This window comes from Acinonyx jubatus, chromosome A1 (genome assembly GCF_027475565.1).
Source record: "Acinonyx jubatus isolate Ajub_Pintada_27869175 chromosome A1, VMU_Ajub_asm_v1.0, whole genome shotgun sequence".
NCBI lineage: Eukaryota > Metazoa > Chordata > Mammalia > Carnivora > Felidae > Acinonyx > Acinonyx jubatus.
The window spans coordinates 187769813-187789678 of NC_069380.1; the positions used below are offsets into that span (position 1 = coordinate 187769813).

The 19866-nt window shown below is 44.3% G+C and overlaps 1 protein-coding gene across 7 annotated transcripts in view; it reads right to left on the bottom strand.

The window, feature by feature from the left end:
- CYFIP2 (cytoplasmic FMR1 interacting protein 2) overlaps positions 1–19866 on the bottom strand; it is a 128042-nt gene that overhangs the window by 60506 nt on the left and 47670 nt on the right. For 5 of the 7 annotated variants that reach the window (XM_027077786.2, XM_027077793.2, XM_027077760.2 and 2 more), the window contains 9 exons: positions 17249–17415; positions 16430–16577; positions 14197–14271; positions 13119–13272; positions 12008–12164; positions 11374–11470; positions 7687–7763; positions 4452–4560; positions 2205–2324 (listed from right to left, as the gene is read on the bottom strand). In XM_027077786.2, coding sequence (XP_026933587.1) covers positions 2205–2324; positions 4452–4560; positions 7687–7763; positions 11374–11470; positions 12008–12164; positions 13119–13272; positions 14197–14271; positions 16430–16577; positions 17249–17415 — 1104 coding nt within the window. The remainder of the gene's footprint in view (positions 1–2204; positions 2325–4451; positions 4561–7686; positions 7764–11373; positions 11471–12007; positions 12165–13118; positions 13273–14196; positions 14272–16429; positions 16578–17248; positions 17416–19866) is intronic. The other 2 variants (XM_053199678.1, XM_027077775.2) reach the window with 1 other exon arrangement.

Here is a 19866-nt window from a genome sequence, read left to right on the forward strand (position 1 = left end):
AGTCCTCTTAAGAAATGCTACTGAAAATTCACTCTGAGAATGTTTCATTGTTAGCCCCAAATTTCTATGCTCCTCTCTTCTTCTTTTTTTTTTTTTATAGAAGTTATAATTTATTAAGTGCAAAGTACTATGCAAAGCTCTTCCAGGCTGTAAAGAGTCATCCTTATAAAAATGCTATACTGTGAATTCTAATATTCCTCCATCATGAGATGGGGAAACAGGCTGGTAGAAGTGAAGTAACTTGCCAAGACTGCCCAGCTAGTATGTGGCAGGGCCAGGACTGGGACCCTAGCTAGGTCTTTCTGACTCTAGACCCTCATTCCTAGTCACCGTTTTTTGTTGTTGTTGTTGTTATTGTTTTTTTTGTTTTTAACCACTTTGTCCACCTAAGAAAGCAAATTTTATTTTGAAATAATTTTAGACTTTCAGGAAAGTTGTGAAAAAGCAGAGCTCCTGTGTATCCTTGACCCAATTTCCTCATGTTAACATCTTACCTAATCATAATTATCAAAAGTAGGAAATAAACATTGGTCCAATTCTATTAACTAAATGACACCCCTTATTCAGATTTCATCAGATTCTTCACCAGGGTCCTTTTGTTTGTTTTGGATTCAATTCAGAATCTCACATTGCATTTAATTGTCATATCTCCTTAGTCTTTTTCAATCACTAACATTTTCTAATCTCAGTCTTGTATGATCTGGATGCTTTTGAAAAGTATTGTTCACTTTTTTTTTTAAATGCGATTTGATTGGAATTTATCTGATATTTTCTCATGATTAGGTTGAGAACATGCATTTTGGCAAGAATACCACAGAAGAATACATAACAGGGGATACATGAATATCTGTTAATACTGGTGATGTTAATCTTTGATGCTTGGTTAAGATGGTATCTGCCAAGTTTCCCCAGTGTACAGTTATTATTCTTCCCTGGAGTTAATAAATATTTTGAAGAAGATAATGTGTGCAAGAATCCTGCTTCTTCATTTTTTTTTTTAATTTTCAAGTAATTTTTAAAATTATAGTAAAACATATAACATAAAACTTACCATCTTAAGCATTTTTAAAAAATGTTTATTTACTTATTTTGAGAGATAGAACGCAGGTGGAGGGGCAGAGGGAGAGAGAGAATCCCAAGCAGGCCCCACACTGCCAGTGTAGAGCCTGAAACAGGGCTTGAACTCATGAATCTGTGAGATTATGACCTGGGCAGAGACTAAGAGTCAGATGCCAAATGGACTGAGGCACCCAGGTGCCCCCACTTTAACGTTTTTAAGTGTATAGCTCTGTGGCATTAAGTACATTCACATTATTTTGCAACCATCACCACCATCTGTCTCCAGAACTAATTTTCCTCAACCAAAACTCTGTACCCATTAAACACCAATTTCCTAGTTCCCAGTAATAAAAATCCCACTTTCTGTCTCTATGAATTTTACTACTCTAGGGACCTCATAATAAGAGGAATCATAAAATATTCTTCTCAAAGCTCTGCCTACTAATTTCAGCATTCTTTGCTGGATTTTGCTCACAACAATCGTCACCATGGTGCTTTAATGGTGATTTTTTATTTCTCTCATTCCTTCCACTCATCTGCTTTTGAAAGCATTAAAGTCCTCCTTTGATTCACTTCAGGACTGGTCAATCAAGTGTATTCTAATTCCTGGAGAAGAAGAGTCAGCAGAGAGTAGCTTAAATTACTGTTTAATAGAAGAAAGTAGCCCTGTCCCATGCTTGTGCATCAGGACCAACTACATAGTATGCAGGTCCCAGTGCAAAATGGAAAAGTGGAAACCTTGTTAAAAAAATTATTAAGAATTTCAAGATGGCAGAGCATTAAAATTTCAACAGCAGAGCATTAAAAAACCAAGCACAGAGCCCTTCTGGGACCTATACTACTGCACACCCATGACACCCTCACTGTTGTGCAACCTTCCCTAGCTCTCAGAACCACCCCCCTACTTTCTTGATTCTGTAGAAGCCTAAAGGAAAAGCAGCTGTGCCCCAGCATTGGTCATCTCAGAGATCTCAAGGCAATCAGGAGGGTAAGGTGACTCTCATTCATTTCTTGCTCTATTCATTTGGGAAAGAGACTCACTGCTTCTCTTTAACTAGCTCAGTACTAGGTTAACAACACTTGTAGCTAGGCTTCAAGTCTAAGGAATTCCAGACCAGAACTCCCATGGGCCCCCTGTCCCTTACCACGATGGAAGTCAGGTCCTCACTCTCAAAACGGCTGATGGCCTGGTCCAAGGATTTATACATGGCAGCAGAGATACGCTGGGTAATGAGTCTGTTTAAGTCAATTGATCTACCCAACAACTGCATGGAAGAGACAGAGAGAAAAGTTACTTAAGGTTCTCACAGGCACATGACCACTAAATGCAATGCACTGATAGAAAATTGGATTGAAAGCATAAAGGACATTACTAGCACAAATGGGGACTCTGCAAAAAAGAGTACTGTCAAATTTCCTGAGTATGATAATTCTATTTTGATTATGAGACAATGTCTTCATTCTTTGGAGATACATGCTGAGGTATTCATGAGTGAAGTGTCATCACTCTCTCGAATGGCTAAGAAGAGTACATATATTTAAAGGAAGTCAGAGAAAGCCTCTCGAAAGCAGTTTTGCTGAATGGTCATGTATATTTAAACATATATATATTAATGTTACATATAAATATATATTTTTATAAATTATATATACTATATATTTATATATTATATATACTTAATTCCTATTTATAGATTATATATTTATTTACTATTTATATACTACTCACTATATATACACCATATTTATAGTATACATATCATACACTATTCACATATTTATATACTATTTATCTGCACTTTTTATATCTGTATGTGTGTATGTGTGTGTGTGTATATATATATATAAAGTATATGTACATACACACACATACATATGAATACACACAAACATATATTCATATATTTCACTTTGGTAGGTGCCTAATAATTATTCTTAACCATTTTATTTCTTTTACTGTATTTGTGAGAGAGAAAAAATAAGTATATAAGAGAAAGTGAAGCAAATGTGGTACAACATTAATAATCATGGATCTGCCTACAGAGTATATATATGTTCATGGTGTTATTCTTTCAACTTTCCTGTCAATTTGAAATATAAACAGTGGAGCGAAAATGTGATTCATTCATACTGTAGGAAAAGGCTCAGGACAGGCTCTGGCATCCCATGCAACGCTGGCCTCCTACATTTAGCCCTGAGGTTCTTCCTGCGTCTGTCCTGCGTGCCCTTATGGGGATGAGTGTAGAAGCACGAGAATGAAGGGCTGATTACAGCATGGAAAACAGAATTTAGGATAATTTCCATCAGGGCACACACACGGGGATTATTGCAGATGCTATGCGAACAGCGATAAACAATTACTGAGTGCCTGCTGTGTGCACTGCACTTTACTAGGTGCCCAAAGATTATTCTTAACTTTTTAAAATTTAATTCTTAACTATTTTATTTTTTTCGATTTCCCTTTTGGGAGATTTTCTACCAACTAAGACCCCTTACAGCCATCATGTGCACATAAAAGCCCTCAGTATTTAATGTCCTGTAGCTAATTCTGACTGCATCAGTAACTAATAGCTGTAATTTCCTGAGAGGTTGAAGGAAAAGCATTGAGCTCCTGCTGTTGACAGAAGTGAAGCTCGTTCTTTTTTCTCTCATAATTCTGTTTTGCTTTGATTTCTCAGAGCAGTGAAAATGTCCAGGGTTGCCAGGGTAACCCTTTCCTCCCTACCAGGGGTACTTCTCAGCCATGGCCCTTCACCTGGGTCTACTCCACAAACACCGTGGCCCACGTACCAAGCACACAAAGGTCATGGCCTAGAGGCCGTTTCACCACTGCTTGGCTGACAGCAGGGCTTAGGAGTTGGGTGGCTGGAGCATCTTGTATTTTGCCTGCCTGGCTCATGTTAACATTTTAAAGCAGGGAGATGTTTCTGAGCTCCTGGCAGCATTTCCTCTACATTTGCAGTCAAATGTTAACAGAAACCAACCTCACAAGACCAAACTGTGATTTCTAGCATGGGTTTGGCTGACACAATTTATTTCAAGCATGAAGTAGCCTGCCTTCCCTTAGACCAGCATTTGCCCATTTCTGAGCGGCAGTCCTGATGGAAAGAAGTGAGCCACAGCTTATGACAAGAAGACTAAGACTCTGCTGGCTACTACGCCACAGAAGTGTCCTAGGGGCAGAATGAGAAGCCTAGAACTTGAACCATGCGATGCCAATGCCTCTTTGTTATTTGTCCGATTCTGTGGCTGTGCTATGCCCACCACGGTCAGAAACCCACATGGGCAGTACGCAGGGTGGAGAGTGTTTAGTCCTGATCTCTGATCTCCCCACTAACTTCATAGCTACTCTCTAACCTGTCCCACCTCTGCTCCGGCTTTCTACACCATACCTGGACATGTCTCTGTTTCAGCAGCGTTTCGTAGCGGTTGGACGGCGGGTATGGAATGATGACTCCATAATTCTTACACTCGGCCCTAAAACGTTTATCCAACAGGACACTGAAGGGATAAAAGTTGAATAAGGCCAGTAAACATGATGGTGAGTGATTTCCAATCACCCAGCCACATCTGTTTCAGACTGTAGGATCTACTCATGAAGCATTATTTTATGTATTTCAAATAAAACTATTTTCTGCTTTAGAGCAAAGTTCAGATTTCTTTTTAGCCACAAAAGCTCAACATAAAGCAGAACTTCCAGGTTAAAGGCAAGCAACACAGAAGTTGAGTCACCTCCCTCTTTTATTCATTTACCAAAAAAGCAACTGAGTGCATGCTTGCCATATCCCAGGGAACATTCTGGTACTGGGGATACAAAGTTCCTGTCCTCATGGAGCTTACTTCTGGTAAAGACACTGACAACTAAATAAATAAATGGAGAAGTTAAATAATTTCATGCAAGAGAAAATACCGCATAGTATTTACTACTTCTCAGGCGCACACATGCATGTACACAGGCATTTTAAATTTCACGACAACCTTATGAGTTAGATGTTCTATTATTATCTTTCACACTGAGGTACAGAATGCAGAGTGATCGTGCTCTGAAAATAACAACACAGGATTATTTGGTATTCGGAGGTCAAAGACAGCGTCTCTAAAGCAATTTTGCTGGATGGACACCTAAATGCTAAAAATGGAAAGATCTGGGGGAAGAGTGTTTCTAGCATTGAAAAAAAAAAAAAGCTGGTCCGTATGGATAAAGGGCAGGCATGCTGGAGACCAATGGGCAAAAAGGAATTTACAAGGTTAATCTAGGGGCCAGATCACATGGGACTACATCAGCTGCAGTAAAAAAGCTAGGTATTTTCTAGATGTCAGTGGCAGCCATTGAAAGGCTTTAGGTAGGAAAGTGACATAATTTAAATGTACACTGTCCAGCATGGAGAGCAGCCACCAGCTACAGGAGCCCACAGAGCACCTGCAACGTGGTGAGATGTGCTGGAAGTGTAAAACACACACTAGACTTTGAAGGCTTAGGGAAAAAAACAACGAAAACTATCTCTTCAACAATTTTTGTATCGGGGTGCCTGGGCGGTTCAGTCGGTTAAGCGTCCGATTTCGGCTCAGGTCACGAAATCTCGGTTTGTGAGTTCAAGCCTTGCATCGGGCTCTGCTGTCAGCACAGAGCCCACTTCGGATCTTCTATCGCCCCCTGCTCCACCCCCCACACCGTGCGCTTGCTCTCTTTCTCTCCCAAACATACATAAAAAACATTAAAAAATGTTTTTATATTGATTTCATGTTGAAATTGTATTTTAGATACATTGGATGATAGAAAATATATTATTAAAATTAGGGGTGCCTGGGTGGCTCGGTCGGTTAAGCCTTGACTCAGGCCAAGGGCTCAGCTCAGGGGCTCAGGTCATGATCACGGTTTGTGGGTTCGAGGCCTGCATCGGGCTCTGTGCTGACAGCTCAGAGCCTGGAACCTTCTTCGGATTCTGTGTCTGCCTCTCTGCCCCTCCCCTGCTTGTGCTCTCTGTCTCTCAAAAATAAATAAACATTAAAAACACTTTTTAAATTAATTTCACCTGTTTATTTTTCCTTTTTAAAATATGGCTACTAAAAAATTTAAAATTACATGTGCGGCTCACATTTGTGGTTGCACTATATTTCTAATGGACAGCGCTGATTTAGATCATTCTTTCCTTCCTGTGCTTTCTTGGACTCTCCCAACCTCTCTCAGTCTCCCCCAGCCACCCATATTTTTGGAAAACATTCACCTTGTAGGGAGTAAGTAGTATAGATTAAAGGCAGTATTTTAGATAAGAATGTTTTATAAACTAATATACAGAGGATCAGGGTTTGACAAGTCTGGGTTTGTGTACACAGCATATTTGAAATGACAATTATTTTAGAGACACTGGAAGCCCTACTCACTGTTCTAACCACTTCTCATTCAACCCAGACACGTGCTAAGTGATTACTTTGTGAAAGACTATGTGTTTGGTGTGTTTTCCCAGAAAGTATTTTCCATCATTAAGAGCAGCTCACTTCATTGGATGTGCATTCTCTGTTAACAGGAACTTGTGTGCTCTGTACATCAGCTTCTCTTTGAAATATGTCAGAGCAACTTTAGCCGTCAAAAGCAAAATGACGCAAATTCCTTGCATAGAAAGAAAAACAATTTCTGTTGGTTAAGTAACTATTCTTGATATTACTGGTTTATAGACTTGGATTTCCAATAAGAAGAGAGACCTATTTTGAGGTTTTTCTTGACCAGTTCTGTTACGGGTTCCTGCAACCCAGGAATTCACGGGCGTCTAAATCAACACACACCGCCAATCAACACCAACAAGCCTCGAACACTTGACATGTATCTTACCACAATTTCCTCACTGGTCTCCTATCTGACCTATATTTATATACCCATTACTTGCTCACCACCAATCCATTCTCCACATTTTTATGTTTTTAATAGGGCAAATTTTTAAAAGTAAAAACTGAGGTCTCTGTCATACTTTTGAAACCATCCCGTGATATTCTATTCCTCCTAGGTAAATGCCTACAAGCCCCGTCACCTGAGCCCTGCCTACCTCTTCAGTTTCATCACGCAACCTGCCTCTTCTTGTGGTCTGTGAATGAGGCCTTTACATGTACTAATTCACATTAATTGTCTCAACTGCCCTATGGAGTAAGTGTGCTGTCAATATGATATTTCTGCCACAGGGACTTTGCAAACAGTTCCTTTGCCTGCAATTTCCTGTTCCATCCTTCACTTTTAATTAATGCCTACCAATTTCAGATAAGAACTCAAATGTTACTTTCTCAGGATAGCTTTTCCAGTTCCTCACTCCAAAGACTAGTTCAGGTTTAACTGTCACAGATCCATACATTCCCATGAACTTTTCCTTCACAGGGAGCATGTAACCTCCCTTGTCACTGTGCTTTCATCAGTTTTTATTAATGTCTGTTACCCCCCACTAGACTGTAAGCTCCATGAGGTGCAGCACCAAATCTGCCTATTTTCCTTTCTCCGTATTTTAGCACCCAGTCCAGGCCCACAGGATCACTCCAATTTCCTTAGGTGCTAAAGAAGAAGAGAGGTTTTTTACAACAGGAAACTATGTCTCACAGGTGGCAGTCTAAGAAAGCTTGTTGCTCACGGCCCTGGGACTCTCCTACCTGCCAGCCATGGCTTTGTAGTAAGCAAAGATCTGGTCCGCCAGCTTGTAGACAAACTGATCAAAGCACAGGTTCACCTGGTGAAAGGGAAGCAGGAAATGTCAGTGGTGTCTGTCTGGCTTTATCATAGAAGCTTAGACGACTGAAAGGGGGCGCTTGGGTGGCAGTGCATGTTGCGGAGCAAGAGACTTTGAACAGCAACAAAAGAAGATTTTGTGATTCAGTTAAGAAGTTTGGCCCTTCCTCTCAAGGGTTTTAGCTAGGCACAGAGAAGGCAAAGTCCAAAAAGCTCTGGAGGAACTGCCCCTGCCTCTGGTCCCCTCCTTGCTGTTTGGAGGTGGCCTGCCCAGAGGCAATGCAAGACAGATCTTCATATCCCCTGCAATTACTCGTATCAGCCAACCCATTCTCTTTCCTGCTAGACTTTGTCTTTTCCTTTCACTTTATTTTACCTTGCTTGACACATGAAGAAGTTGGTGTCACTGGAAACTGAAAAATCTATTTTTTTTTTTTTGCAAACTTTGTTTAAAAACCTTTGGATATTAATGCTTATGGGGTTATCTTGCCATTTCAGTGTCTTGTCACATAGGTGGCAGACTGTGATGCTCAGGTGAGGCGTTCATGTCAGACATGGGATCAAAACCAAACCCTCCAGTGATGGCCAGAAACAGCCACAGGTGGGACTTTACTGAGCTGGGGCTGCGGTGGGGGCAGAGCGCCATGTGACTTCAAAGGGAACAGAGAGTATTTACGTGACTTCCCTTCCATTCTTCTCTCCCCAAATTCTCAGCTCCTTACAGTTAATTCTTTATCCGAAGAGCTTTCAGGTTTTATCTTACACCCCAGATGCTATTCTGAACATAAACCACAGAGTTGGGTGCAGCTCTGTCCTCATTTGCAGGTAACCAAGGCCTCTGCCCCAGACTCTGCACTTCAAAGGTCTCCAGGGGATGTTCCAACAGCTGAAGAACCTGCAGGGTCAAGGTGGTCCCCACTCATACCCTATGCTCCCCTTCTAGAACCAGCCTTGGGTATCTTTGCTCCCAAAGCCCAAGCCCCTTTCAGGCCTGTTTGGTGTTTTCCCTGGTATCAGCCCTGAGGGTGGACCGCACCTCGGGTGTGTGCACCCCTAGGGCCGTGGGTTAGCGAAGAGGGCCGCAGTTTGAGGGCAGCGATAGCAGACAAAGTTTGGATATCCGTACACATGCACATAAGGCCCTGTATAGGGCAAAACAGAGCTTGGGGACGGGAACAGAAAGGTGGCAGGCTACAAGCTGGGGTCTCAATTTGTGCTTTGGCCCTAGGCCCTCAAATGTTACCCAGGGCCTGGCTGTGTGCTTTTTTTTACATTTATTTTAAAAATCTCTGGGGTGCCTGGGTGGCTCAGTCAGTTAAGCATCCGACTCTTGATTTCTGCTCAGGTCATGGGATTGAACCCTGCGTCCGCCTCTGTGCTGACGGTGTAGAGCCTGCTTTGGATTCTCTCTCTCCCTCTCTCTCTGCCCCTCCTCTGCTCGTGAGTGTATGCTCTCCAAATAAATAAATAAATAAATAAATAAATAAATAAATAAATAAATTTAAAAAAAAAATCTCACTTGGCCACATGACACTCTAGGTTTGTTCTGTTTTCAACCTGTTGGAGAACACAAGTATATAAGATCTACACAAGTATATAAGATCTGTCAGAAGATGGAGTTGTCAAAGCCAAGGTACAACCAGTTAACTTGTCTCCAGGAATCTTTTTTCCCAAGTTCGTACTCAGGAGAACAGATCTGTGTTGGGGTCCATTAAGGTTTTCAACTCCCATAGACACTGGAGGGTTGAGAAAGCAAGAAGCATCTCTACTACATTTTCTCTGAAATACGTAAACTTTCAAACTAAGTTAGTGGTGATGCTAATCCTAAAACAGTCATGTCCTTCCTTTATAAAGAAGAATGTCTTATGTTTCTATGACATTTTTCCCTAGTTGGCCCATTCTGTGTTTATATAGCCCCATGCAGTTAAGCACAGTGCAGACTATCATTCCCATTTCCAGAAGGCAAAATTACATTTCAGTAACCATCACTGCCATTTCCCTCAGGCTCCTGGTCCTTGCACGGGGCAGGACTGTACCTCCTCGCTCCTCTTTGAAAAGGAGGTGCAGTCATGTGACTTGCTTTGACCAATGACATGTGTCACTTCCTGGTGGAAGCTTTGAGTACCAGTAACACTTCCCCCTGGCATGGCAATTAGTGAATGTTCCAGGTGGGTCCCAGCTTGAAGACCACATGGAGCAGAGCCCCCAATCAATCCATAATGGAGAAATAAACCTTTGGTTTCAAGGTACTAAGAATTTGTGATTATTTGTTACTGGAGCATAACCTAGCTTATCCTGACCAGTACAGAAATAAAGCTATCGAATGACTCTCTAATAAACAGCTTTAATGGTTGAGAGGATGGTTACTTCAGTCCTACTAGTACTAGAAAGTGACTCTGTAAGCTGTGTGACCTTGATGTAATAACTGACCACTGTAAGTCTAAGATTTATTATTTGTAAAATAGGTAGTAGCACACACTTCTTTAAATTGCTACAAAGTTTATTTGATAAGTCTCTCTCTACAGTGCTTATCCCTGCCCTTGGCAAAAGGCAGATATATAATAATTGATAGGTGGTATTGCTGTTATTATTAGCCAAATAACCCAACCAGACCAGACCCAACAGAAAATTGATTTTACCCATGCATTACTATCATCTGCCATCCCTTAATATATTTGAAAAAGAAAGACCATCATCCTGGTCTGGGTCCTTTTCGATGGTCATGATGTTTGTAAAGATCAATCTCCATACGGTGAATGAGATTATAATAGTGCTGCATAGTGACAGACGGTAGCTACGCTTGTGGTAAACATAACATAACATGTCAAGTTTTAGAATCACTGTGTTGTACACCTGAAACTAATGTCACATTGGGTGTCAACTGTCCTGCAATTAAAAAAAAAAAGTCATGGGGCGCCTGGGTGGCTCAGTCAGTTGAGCGGCCGACTTTGGCTCAGGTCACGATCTCACTGTCCATGAGTTTGAGCCCCGCGTTGGGCTCTGTGCTGACTGCTCAGATCCTGGAGCCTGTTTCAGATTCTGTGTCTCCCTCTCTCTGACCCTCCCCCGTTCATGCTCTCTCTCTGTCTCAAAAAAAATAAATAAATGTTAAAAAAAAAAAAAAAGTCATAAAAAGAGATCACTCTCCAGAACAAATCATTGATCCCCTACTGCTATGGTCTGAAAGCGTATGCTCCCGCCAAATTCTTATGTTGTGACCCTAACCCCCAAAGGTGATGGTATTAGGAATCACCTCACTTTGGGAGGTGATTAGGTCATGAGGGTGGAGCCCTCAGAAATGGGATTAGTGCTCTTATAAAAGAGACCCCAGAGAGTTTGCTCACCCTTTCCACTAGCAAGGATACCACAAGAAGTCTGTGACCCAGGAGGGCGCCCCCACTGGGTGGTACTGGACCCCTGATTTGGACTTCCTGCCTCCACAACAGTGAGAAATACATGTCTGTTGTTGATAAGCCACTCAGTCTGTGGTATTTTGGTACAGAAGCCTGAACAGATGAAGACAGCCCACTTTGTGCCAACAGCTCCAGATTTAAAAAGTCCAGACGCTTGGAATAAGATTATAGGAACGAAAGGGAAAGCACGTCACTTGCCTCAGCTTCAATCTCATCATACAGGAACTGCTTTTTAAACTTGGTCAGAGCATAGTAGGCGCTGTCATTGTACAGGTCCAAAGGGTAGAGGACGTACCTGAGGGAGAAGAACAGAGGCCAGCAGCTTACTAATCTCTCTCAAGGCAGTCTGACTGATGCGGCTTGGGACATATGAAGGGTTGGGTGAAAAGATGAACAGGCTCTGGGTTAGAAGAGAGCCTTCCAGCATTCTGATGTTTCCAGCCTGCTTTAGGGATGACTTACTTTACAGTCTTCCCACAGAAATCAAAACACCATGAGGTTAATAAATCCAAGGTCTGAAAAAATTAGTCTGGGACCAAAAGAAATCAGATGGTAGTTAAGGATATTAGCTTCCTGATCCCCAGAGATGACTACCTTCCAAGCATGGGTGTTCTGAGACTGACAAAGCACAGGAAGGACAGCTGGGCTGGTAGAACCCTGAACCTATCTGCAAGGCTGAGTGAAATCTAGTGTCACGTGATCCTTGGTGTAAGCATTCTCCCTGGTGGGGCACACTGCCTAATCTGGAAAGTTGTGGAAAGAACATAGCTCACTAGCAAAACTACCATCTGAACCCGGGGAACCTCCTTGCTGACCCAATCCTGCCTCTTACTCCATCATGGAAGGTTCTTTGGTTTCCAGGATATGGTCTGTTAGAATCCAGGGCATGGACATCTCAATTGGAAACTGGATTCGCCGGCCCATGGTTAACTCCAGGAAGAATTCTCGGAACCAGAGCTGAGACAGATCACAACACTGCTGCAGGGCTTCTGGAAGCATAGCAGAAAGAGTCGTGGGTTCTACACAGGAAGCACCAAAAGATCTTTCTTCTTGCCGTTTTTATTAACTTAGTTCTTATTGCTTTCATTGCTATTCTTGCCACTGAACTAGTATGCAGCAGGTACTCATAAAACATGACTTGGTCTGTAGATCCTGCTCTCTTATATCTGAAAGCCAGTCTAACATCTATTTATAAAACACCATTTGTTAAGCTTCTCAGTAGCAGCCCTTGGGGGGAAGAGAGCAACAACGTTTTAGAGCTTTAGATGCCTCCCCAGTTTCCATCGTCCCCCTGCAAAGCCGTCCTGAAAAGCCATGATCCGAGTGTGAAAAGCATGCTTGCTATACAAACACGGTGTCAAGCCAGGTCCCCAGGTGCCTACTTTTAACTGCTCCTTGCATCCTTATACATGGTAATTCTAACTTCCATATACTGAGAAGCCTTGAAGGCTCCTAGGCTGTGCTCTAATGGAGAAGCTTGGATTGTTGGTTAAGATCACTCTTCTCAGCACCAACAGATGCATTACCACTCCCACATCCCTGGATGCTGCTCTCCTTCCACCCTGCCTGCATAGGCATCCTGCTGACAGGAGAACAGGGCTGTGGGACACAGGGTTGTGGTACAGCCTGAAAGCTGCCTTTGTTAGGAGCAACAAGATAGTCAAGTGCCTGGCCACGTCTGCAGGTATGTTGGCAGTTTTAATTCCTTCTTCTAAGAACTTCATGACAAATATACTGCAAATGTCTACCAGACAAATTTAGCTGAGTCAGAATAGCTGGACTGGCCTGGCCTTTCCAAGCCCGCCAGAAAAGTTTGTATTTTCTTCTTCAGTGGCAAAATGTGTCCCTTTTGGTCAATGATCACGTTTCTTTGCGACTTTTGGTCTGAAGGCCTTAGTTGGTCTGCGACCTGGGACCCCCATCCTCTCCCCACTGCGACTCACCACTGATGTTGAGCAGGTGCGTGAAGAAGAAGGATTGTTTATGGAAGTCCTCTATGGCGAGGACGATGGGTCCATCAAGGCTGCTTCTCAGGGTCTTCTTGGAGCCACTTTTGTCTGCAATGAGTGATTCAAGCATGGTCCGCACCATGTACAGCTTGAAAGAGAAAGAAAGATGAGAAGGTCAAGGGCTGGTTCTCCACCCTGGGGTAAAGGTTTCTTTGTGCTGTATTTATATTTTTCTTTTTTTTTTCCTGCAGATGTCTGCTCTTAAAAAGCACTGTCTTAAGGAAGCACCAGTTTAGGGTTGGAGAAGTGAATTTGGAACATATAAACCTGCAAGAGGGAGACTGCCCAGCCCGGGAGGAAGTCCTGCCTGGGGTCTGCGGCATCCCTGGGTAGGTAGACCCGGTAATATCAAGTCATTCAAGGCCCAGGTTTTTGCCTGCTCTGCTCGGCCAAGGGCATGGGCATCAGAGGAGAACTTCAGTTCACGTCACTCTGGAGTCACTCTCTGCTTTACTGGTTGGCTATGGTGGTGCCATGGGTGGAGCCGTGGACTCGGGTCTAAGGCCAGGCACTGCTACTGTCTTGCTGTGTGACCTTGGGCAGCGAAGTCCCGCTCTGGGCCTCAGTTTTCTTATCTGCTAACACGAAGGGGTTGCACCAGATGCTTTCTCAAATCAGTCCCTTTCAGCTCTAACATTTTGAGGAACTGCGAAATAGAATATGATCAGAACAAGCCTCCCACCCAACCACCTCAAGCTTCTGACCCTTAGCACTCTGAATCCATGACTGAGCGATGGCGCCCTCTGGTGGTGCCAGCTGCATTGCACAGCCTACCGAAATCCTGGGAGGAAAGCGGGTGAAGATTGGTACTTACACAGGAGGTCTACTAGACAATCAACTCCCGCTTACAGAGGGCCTTAAGTGCAAAGGGTGCAAGTGCTAATCTAGATCTTTCCACATCATATGCCTTTGAATGTTAGGGCTGGAAGGGGCCTTGAGGAGCCAGGCTAGTCCATTCCTGCTGCCTCCTGGAGAAGTATACCCCAACCAACCCAGCCAGGCGGTGTAATACCAGGGATCGGCAGCCTCTTCGGCCCTGTGTGCCACCAGTGGGGTGAAACAAAGCCCGCGGGGACCACTGGCAGGCCTAAGACATAGATAGGAGAAAGGAGGAGGGGGTGGGAGGGCAGGAGAGACAGGGAAGAGGGAGAGAGAGAAGAGAGAGAGAGAGAGAGAGAAAAGCAAGAGGTATTGTATACGGTGGGAAAGCCGCCGCGACTGCTATAGGGGCCACTTGCCGACCACCTCTCAGAAGCTCCAACCTCCCTCTGCCACCATGTCTGTGCTGGCTGCCTCTGGATCTCCTCTAGGACCGTACCCACCATGCCCCTGGCATTGGGCCGGGCACGCAGCCTCGGAGAGGAGGGGCACACGCCCCTGCCACAGCACTTCCCTTGGTGGTGCAAGAGCTCCCCGTGGTGGCCAGTTTACTGGACAGTCCACCCTCTGCAACCCCATTGTTGGGCAGGCCTGACCATCCCTAAGAACCGAGAAGCACTATTCTAATGATGGCCTTTGGAGTCATCAAGGAAAGGATTCATCAAGTACCATCCATGTGGAATTGACTGATCTACATCAAATTCTATTTGAAAATCCACTTCATCGATAAAAGAGGGGGAACTCTTCCCACCTGCTTCTATTTAACTCATCAGATCAGTCAGCAGCCCAGCTCTGCTAGATGCCCCTGTCTCCTGTGCTCTGAAGGCCCTAACAGAGCCCCGGGGCAGGAGTCAGGAGACCTGGGTTCTCGTCCCACCTCCGCCTGTGACTCATCTTGTGACTTAGACAAGTCACTTCCCCTCTCCGGACCTCAGTTTCCCCATCTGTAAAATAGGGAGGGCACTGGGACTAGCTTGTCTCTAAGGGCTCTTCCAGCTCTGACTTCGGGAGTCTACTGAAAATGCATCTATGCCGCCTCGTATGATTTGGTGGTGCTGGGGGTTAACTCGTGGTCACACTCCCCTCTCAGACCACCTACATAAGTATTCCTCCTCTCTGTCCCTCCCTCCCTGCCTGTGTGGCCCTCTTCCTCCTTTCCAGTTTCTCTTTGGCCCTGTCCGGGTCTCCCTCACTCATGTCCTGGGACTTATGGAAACACCCATGAGGTGTGTCCTAGGCTGGAGAGGTCTGTGGTCCTTGACATTACATAGAAGTATTTGTAGAAGCTTCCCTGGGATTTCCACAACCAGCAAGATTAGTGCAAACTGGCCTGTGGGCTGTGAAGCCAAGGAAGTTACAGTGACATGGCTGAGAACCCGTCTTGGCCCATCCTTCCTCCCCGGCCCCTGCCCAGACACAGACACACACACATAGAAGGGGAGGCGGCCTCACATGGCTCATCTCAGATGATTCAGATTCAGGGTTTCAGAGCTGAGAGAGGCTGAAAGGTCATGTGAAGTAGGAGTTCCTGCAAGACCCCTGAAAGTTCAATGGACCCTTATGCTTTTTTCCAATTCCTCAAAAAGCCTACCAGGAATTGCTTATCCTTAAGTAAGTGGCAAGGATTTGACCAAGATGCTCAGATTCTTCACTTTTTTTTTGTTTTGTTTTTAACAACTATATGACTACTTTGGATAAATCCCAGGTGACCTCTTGTTCAGAAGCTTTGGTTAACAACTCTGAATATCTCTGATTACTAGACTCTCTCTAAGGGGTCAAGGGCTTTTGATACTAGTGCATTTGAGGGGATAATACTTGTCAGTAACATGATCTCATTCAAAATTTTCATTTAATAGAGAAGATAATTAGAGTACCGACAGGTCAAGGTGCTTGCCTAAGATCACACAGCAAGTCAGAGGCAGAACTTATAAATTCCCAAGCTAGGATGTCACTTCAGGGGAAGGGGCCAGGGTTCACTACAGAGGGACAGGATAGATGCATATAGATTCTACTTTAATTTCCTCCTACACTTTGGAACCTAAACTTCACAGGGCTAGGAGATAGCCAGTCCTGGTATTACCTCCATTTGCCAGATTAGACAACTGAGGCACAAGGAGACTGTGTAACATGCCCGAGGTCACACAGGTATCTGGGACTAGAATCCAGGTCTCCTGAATCTTAAGCTGGTAGTCCTCCCTCCTATATTGAAACAAGATGGCAGAATAAGACTAGAACAGCTGCTGGACCCTGCCCCTCCTGCCTGAGGACCACCCAGTCCCACCACCCCACAGTCCAGCCAGGATGACCTACCATGGCCTGGCTGGCCTCTGAGTCAACAGAGCTGGCCTGTGCCCAGAGCCACTTACCTGTGTGCTGGAGGGCCCCACAGCACGCCGGGGCACCTTGATGTCAAATCCACCTTTGGGGTCCTTCTCCCCTCTCAAGCACGGGTCATTAGGTGGCTCTCGGCCCCCTTCCCAGTCACAGATGGTTTTTCGAATTGCCTGGAGGACACTGGGAAGGAAGAACCAATATTCAGAGTAGGTTTTACTGGTGGGAGGAAGCCCTGCAAGCCTGTTTCTAGAGTCTGAGACGGCCCAGGAGCACTTGTCTTAGCATTCCTGTGTCTAACCACCCCAGGGTGAAGGGCTGGCTTCTCAGGCTTGAGCTACAGTCCAGAAGTCTGCACTTTAACAAGCGCCCAGGTGACTCTGAGGGCCACTGCCTAATTTTTTTTTTCTCATTACAGGGGCGTTTCACCAGTCCGGTTACATCTCTGCATGTTCAAAAGTTTAATGATAGCTTATATTTGTTGCATACTTACTCCATGCTGCTGTGTGCTTAGGTCTACACACTGATTATTTCACTCTATCAACAGCCAATGAAGTAAGTTATCATCCACATTTTACAAACGAGGAAAATTGAGGTTCAGAGAAAGTAGGTTATTGGACTGAGTGCACACAGCTAATGGTGGATATGGGCTACAAACCCAGAGACTGAGGCTTCATTTCAAACGTCCAACTCCTAAGAAGGCCTCCTAGAATTTGCTGGAACTTGCTAGTAAGCTCTGTGTGTGTTCAGAGGCTGCTCTGGAAGCTGACTGAGACAGGAACATGCTCTGTCGTCTACACCTAGCACCCCCTGATTTTAGATGTGCTCTTGAAAAGGGCCATCTGAAGACCCACCTGATAAGGACATTCTTCTTCTTCCGCACCGCCTGCCTCAGGGGCTCACGCAGTGTCACCTGGGCAAAGTCTTGCAGGGCCGCGTAGATGGTGTTCCTGATGGCCTGGTTGAAGACGCTCTCCATCCTGCCCATGAGTACCTGCAGGCCTTTGATCATGGCAATCACCTGGCCAGGCACAGATCAAGATCAGGCTCACTGTGCTTCAGCTCACTTATCTGTCCAGCACCCTTCACCACATTGCAGGGAGGGTCCAGAAGCAAGGGGCTAGTGCTACTCAAAGCTCCCGTTCACAACTAGGTCAGAAATGTGTGCTGCATGGGAAATCAGTGCTCTGCTTTCTTCATCAACAAAGTCCTGCTACACAGCAAAGATGTCAGCTAAATGGAACGGTGTGCTTCACAATGTAGCTGATTTTCTTTCTGGCACCAGGTCCTTATCTTCCTGCTGACTGGTGACAAATGGCAGCTTATTCACAGACCACATTTTGTGGACCACTCTGACTTCTAGAGGCCCCTCTACATACCATGCACCCACAGACTGTATCAAGTAGAACTCTTCTGACCATAAAACGTTCTATAGAATTTTTACAATCTTTGCTTTCAAAAGAACTTGGCCAGTTGCTGTGGAGTCCATAGGACTTCCTCCAGGACACAATATCTCTGTAGAAGTCTCAGGTGAGGGAAAGCCTCTGCCCTTCTATTTACCTCCTCCCTAGACCTTTAACTCACTTATCTATCTGCAGGGGTGGGGGCGGGTTTTGCGATGAGTGTATGCTGGCCTGCCTTGGAGATCTCTTCTGCGATCTGTCTGCCTGGGTTCCTGTCTTCTCCTGGCAATAACCATTCCCTCCCCATCCCGAGGAAGAGACGCATGTATTTCTACAGTTGCTCTGTCTGTTTCCCAGTGGGTAAGTTAAATGGCACGGAGGAGGAACAAGAAGTCTCGGGTGGCATTGGTTGGAAGTCACATCCCTAGTCCAGCTTCCCCAGCAACAAACCTGATCTTTTGGCCCCTATCAGCCACAAGCACTAATACCTAGATTGAGGGGAGGGGAGGGGATAGCACATGCCAAATCAGCCTCTTACCAACCACTGCACTTATCACACCCGTGATGAGTCTAACACTCATGATGTGTTAGACCTCCTCCCTCTGCACCAGGCTGTAAGTGCTGCAGGAACAGGGCCCAGCAGTGCTGTCCACACCCTGTGCCCACTGCCTGGGCCTGAGGTGGGCTGCCAGAAAAGTTTTGTTGAAAAGGAGTGAATAAAGTAATGAATGAGCTAAGAAGCTAAGATCTTTTTCCTTCCTCTAAACCTCAAAGGAATAAATAGAACATCTGAGGTTAGGGGAAATGGTGAGAACAAAGTTTAGGAGGTGAGGACTTTAATTAGAATCAATACGTATGATGGTTTTGCTGGAAAGAAGCTTTGGTGTAGAGAAACAATGGGACCGAAGCCTTAAAGGAACATGATGCCATAAAAAAATCTGGGCTCTCGGCTAGAGATGTAATTAGGATTAAAATAGTGAGGCAAAAGAAGGGATAGAGAGTGAAGATATTTCAGAATAATTCCAAACACAGACGAGTGTGCAGATCTTTCAGACTTAACAGAAAATATTTGCAACTTCGGGCTAGGCAGAGATTTCTTAGCTAGAACACAAAAATCACAAACCATAACATAATTGATAAGTTACACTTTATCAAAATGTCAAAAGAGGTGCTCTTCAAAAGGTATCCCTAAAACAGTGAAAAGGCAAAGTCCCCGATGAGAAAAAATATTTACAACATATATAAGACTAGGGACTTGTAGTCCCAAACATATAAAGAATTCCCACAATTCAAGAAGAAGACAGAAACCCAGTTTAAAAAATGGGCAAAAAATTTCAGAAGACAACATTTCACAAAGGAGGATATAAGAATGGCCAATAAACACATGAAAAGATGCTCGTTATCATCAGTCTTCAGGGAAATACAAACTAAAACCTCAATGAGATTTCACTAACCAGCCATTAGAATGACTAAAATAAATCAAATTGACAACATCAAGGACTGTGAGAGTGTGGAGGAACAGAACTCTCACGTACTGTTGGTGACGATATGGAATGGCACTTCCATTTTGTTAAACCGTGTGGCAATTGCTTAAAACTTTAAGCATAAACCTACAATACGGCCATTCCGAGAGAAATAAAAACCTATATCTATAAACCTTATACTCAAATCTTTTTTTTTTAAGTTTATTCATTTTTGAGAGAGAGAGACAGAGCATGAGCAGGGGAGGGGCAGAGAGGGAGAGGGAGACACGGAATCCGAAGCAGCCTCCAGGCTCTGAGCTGTCAGCACAGAGCCTGACGTGGGGCTCGAACTCACGGACCGCGAGATCATGACCTGAGTCGAAGTCGGACGCTCAACCGACTGAGTTACCCAGGTGTCCCTATATTCAAATCTTTAAAGCAACGTTTTTCATATTGGCCAAAAGGCTGGAAATGGCCCAACGTTTATCAACAGTTGAACGGGCAAACAAATCATAGTATATCCACACAATGGAATAACACTCAACACTAAAAAGGAACAAACTAGTACTGATACACAACACGATGTGGATAAAACTCAAAATTATG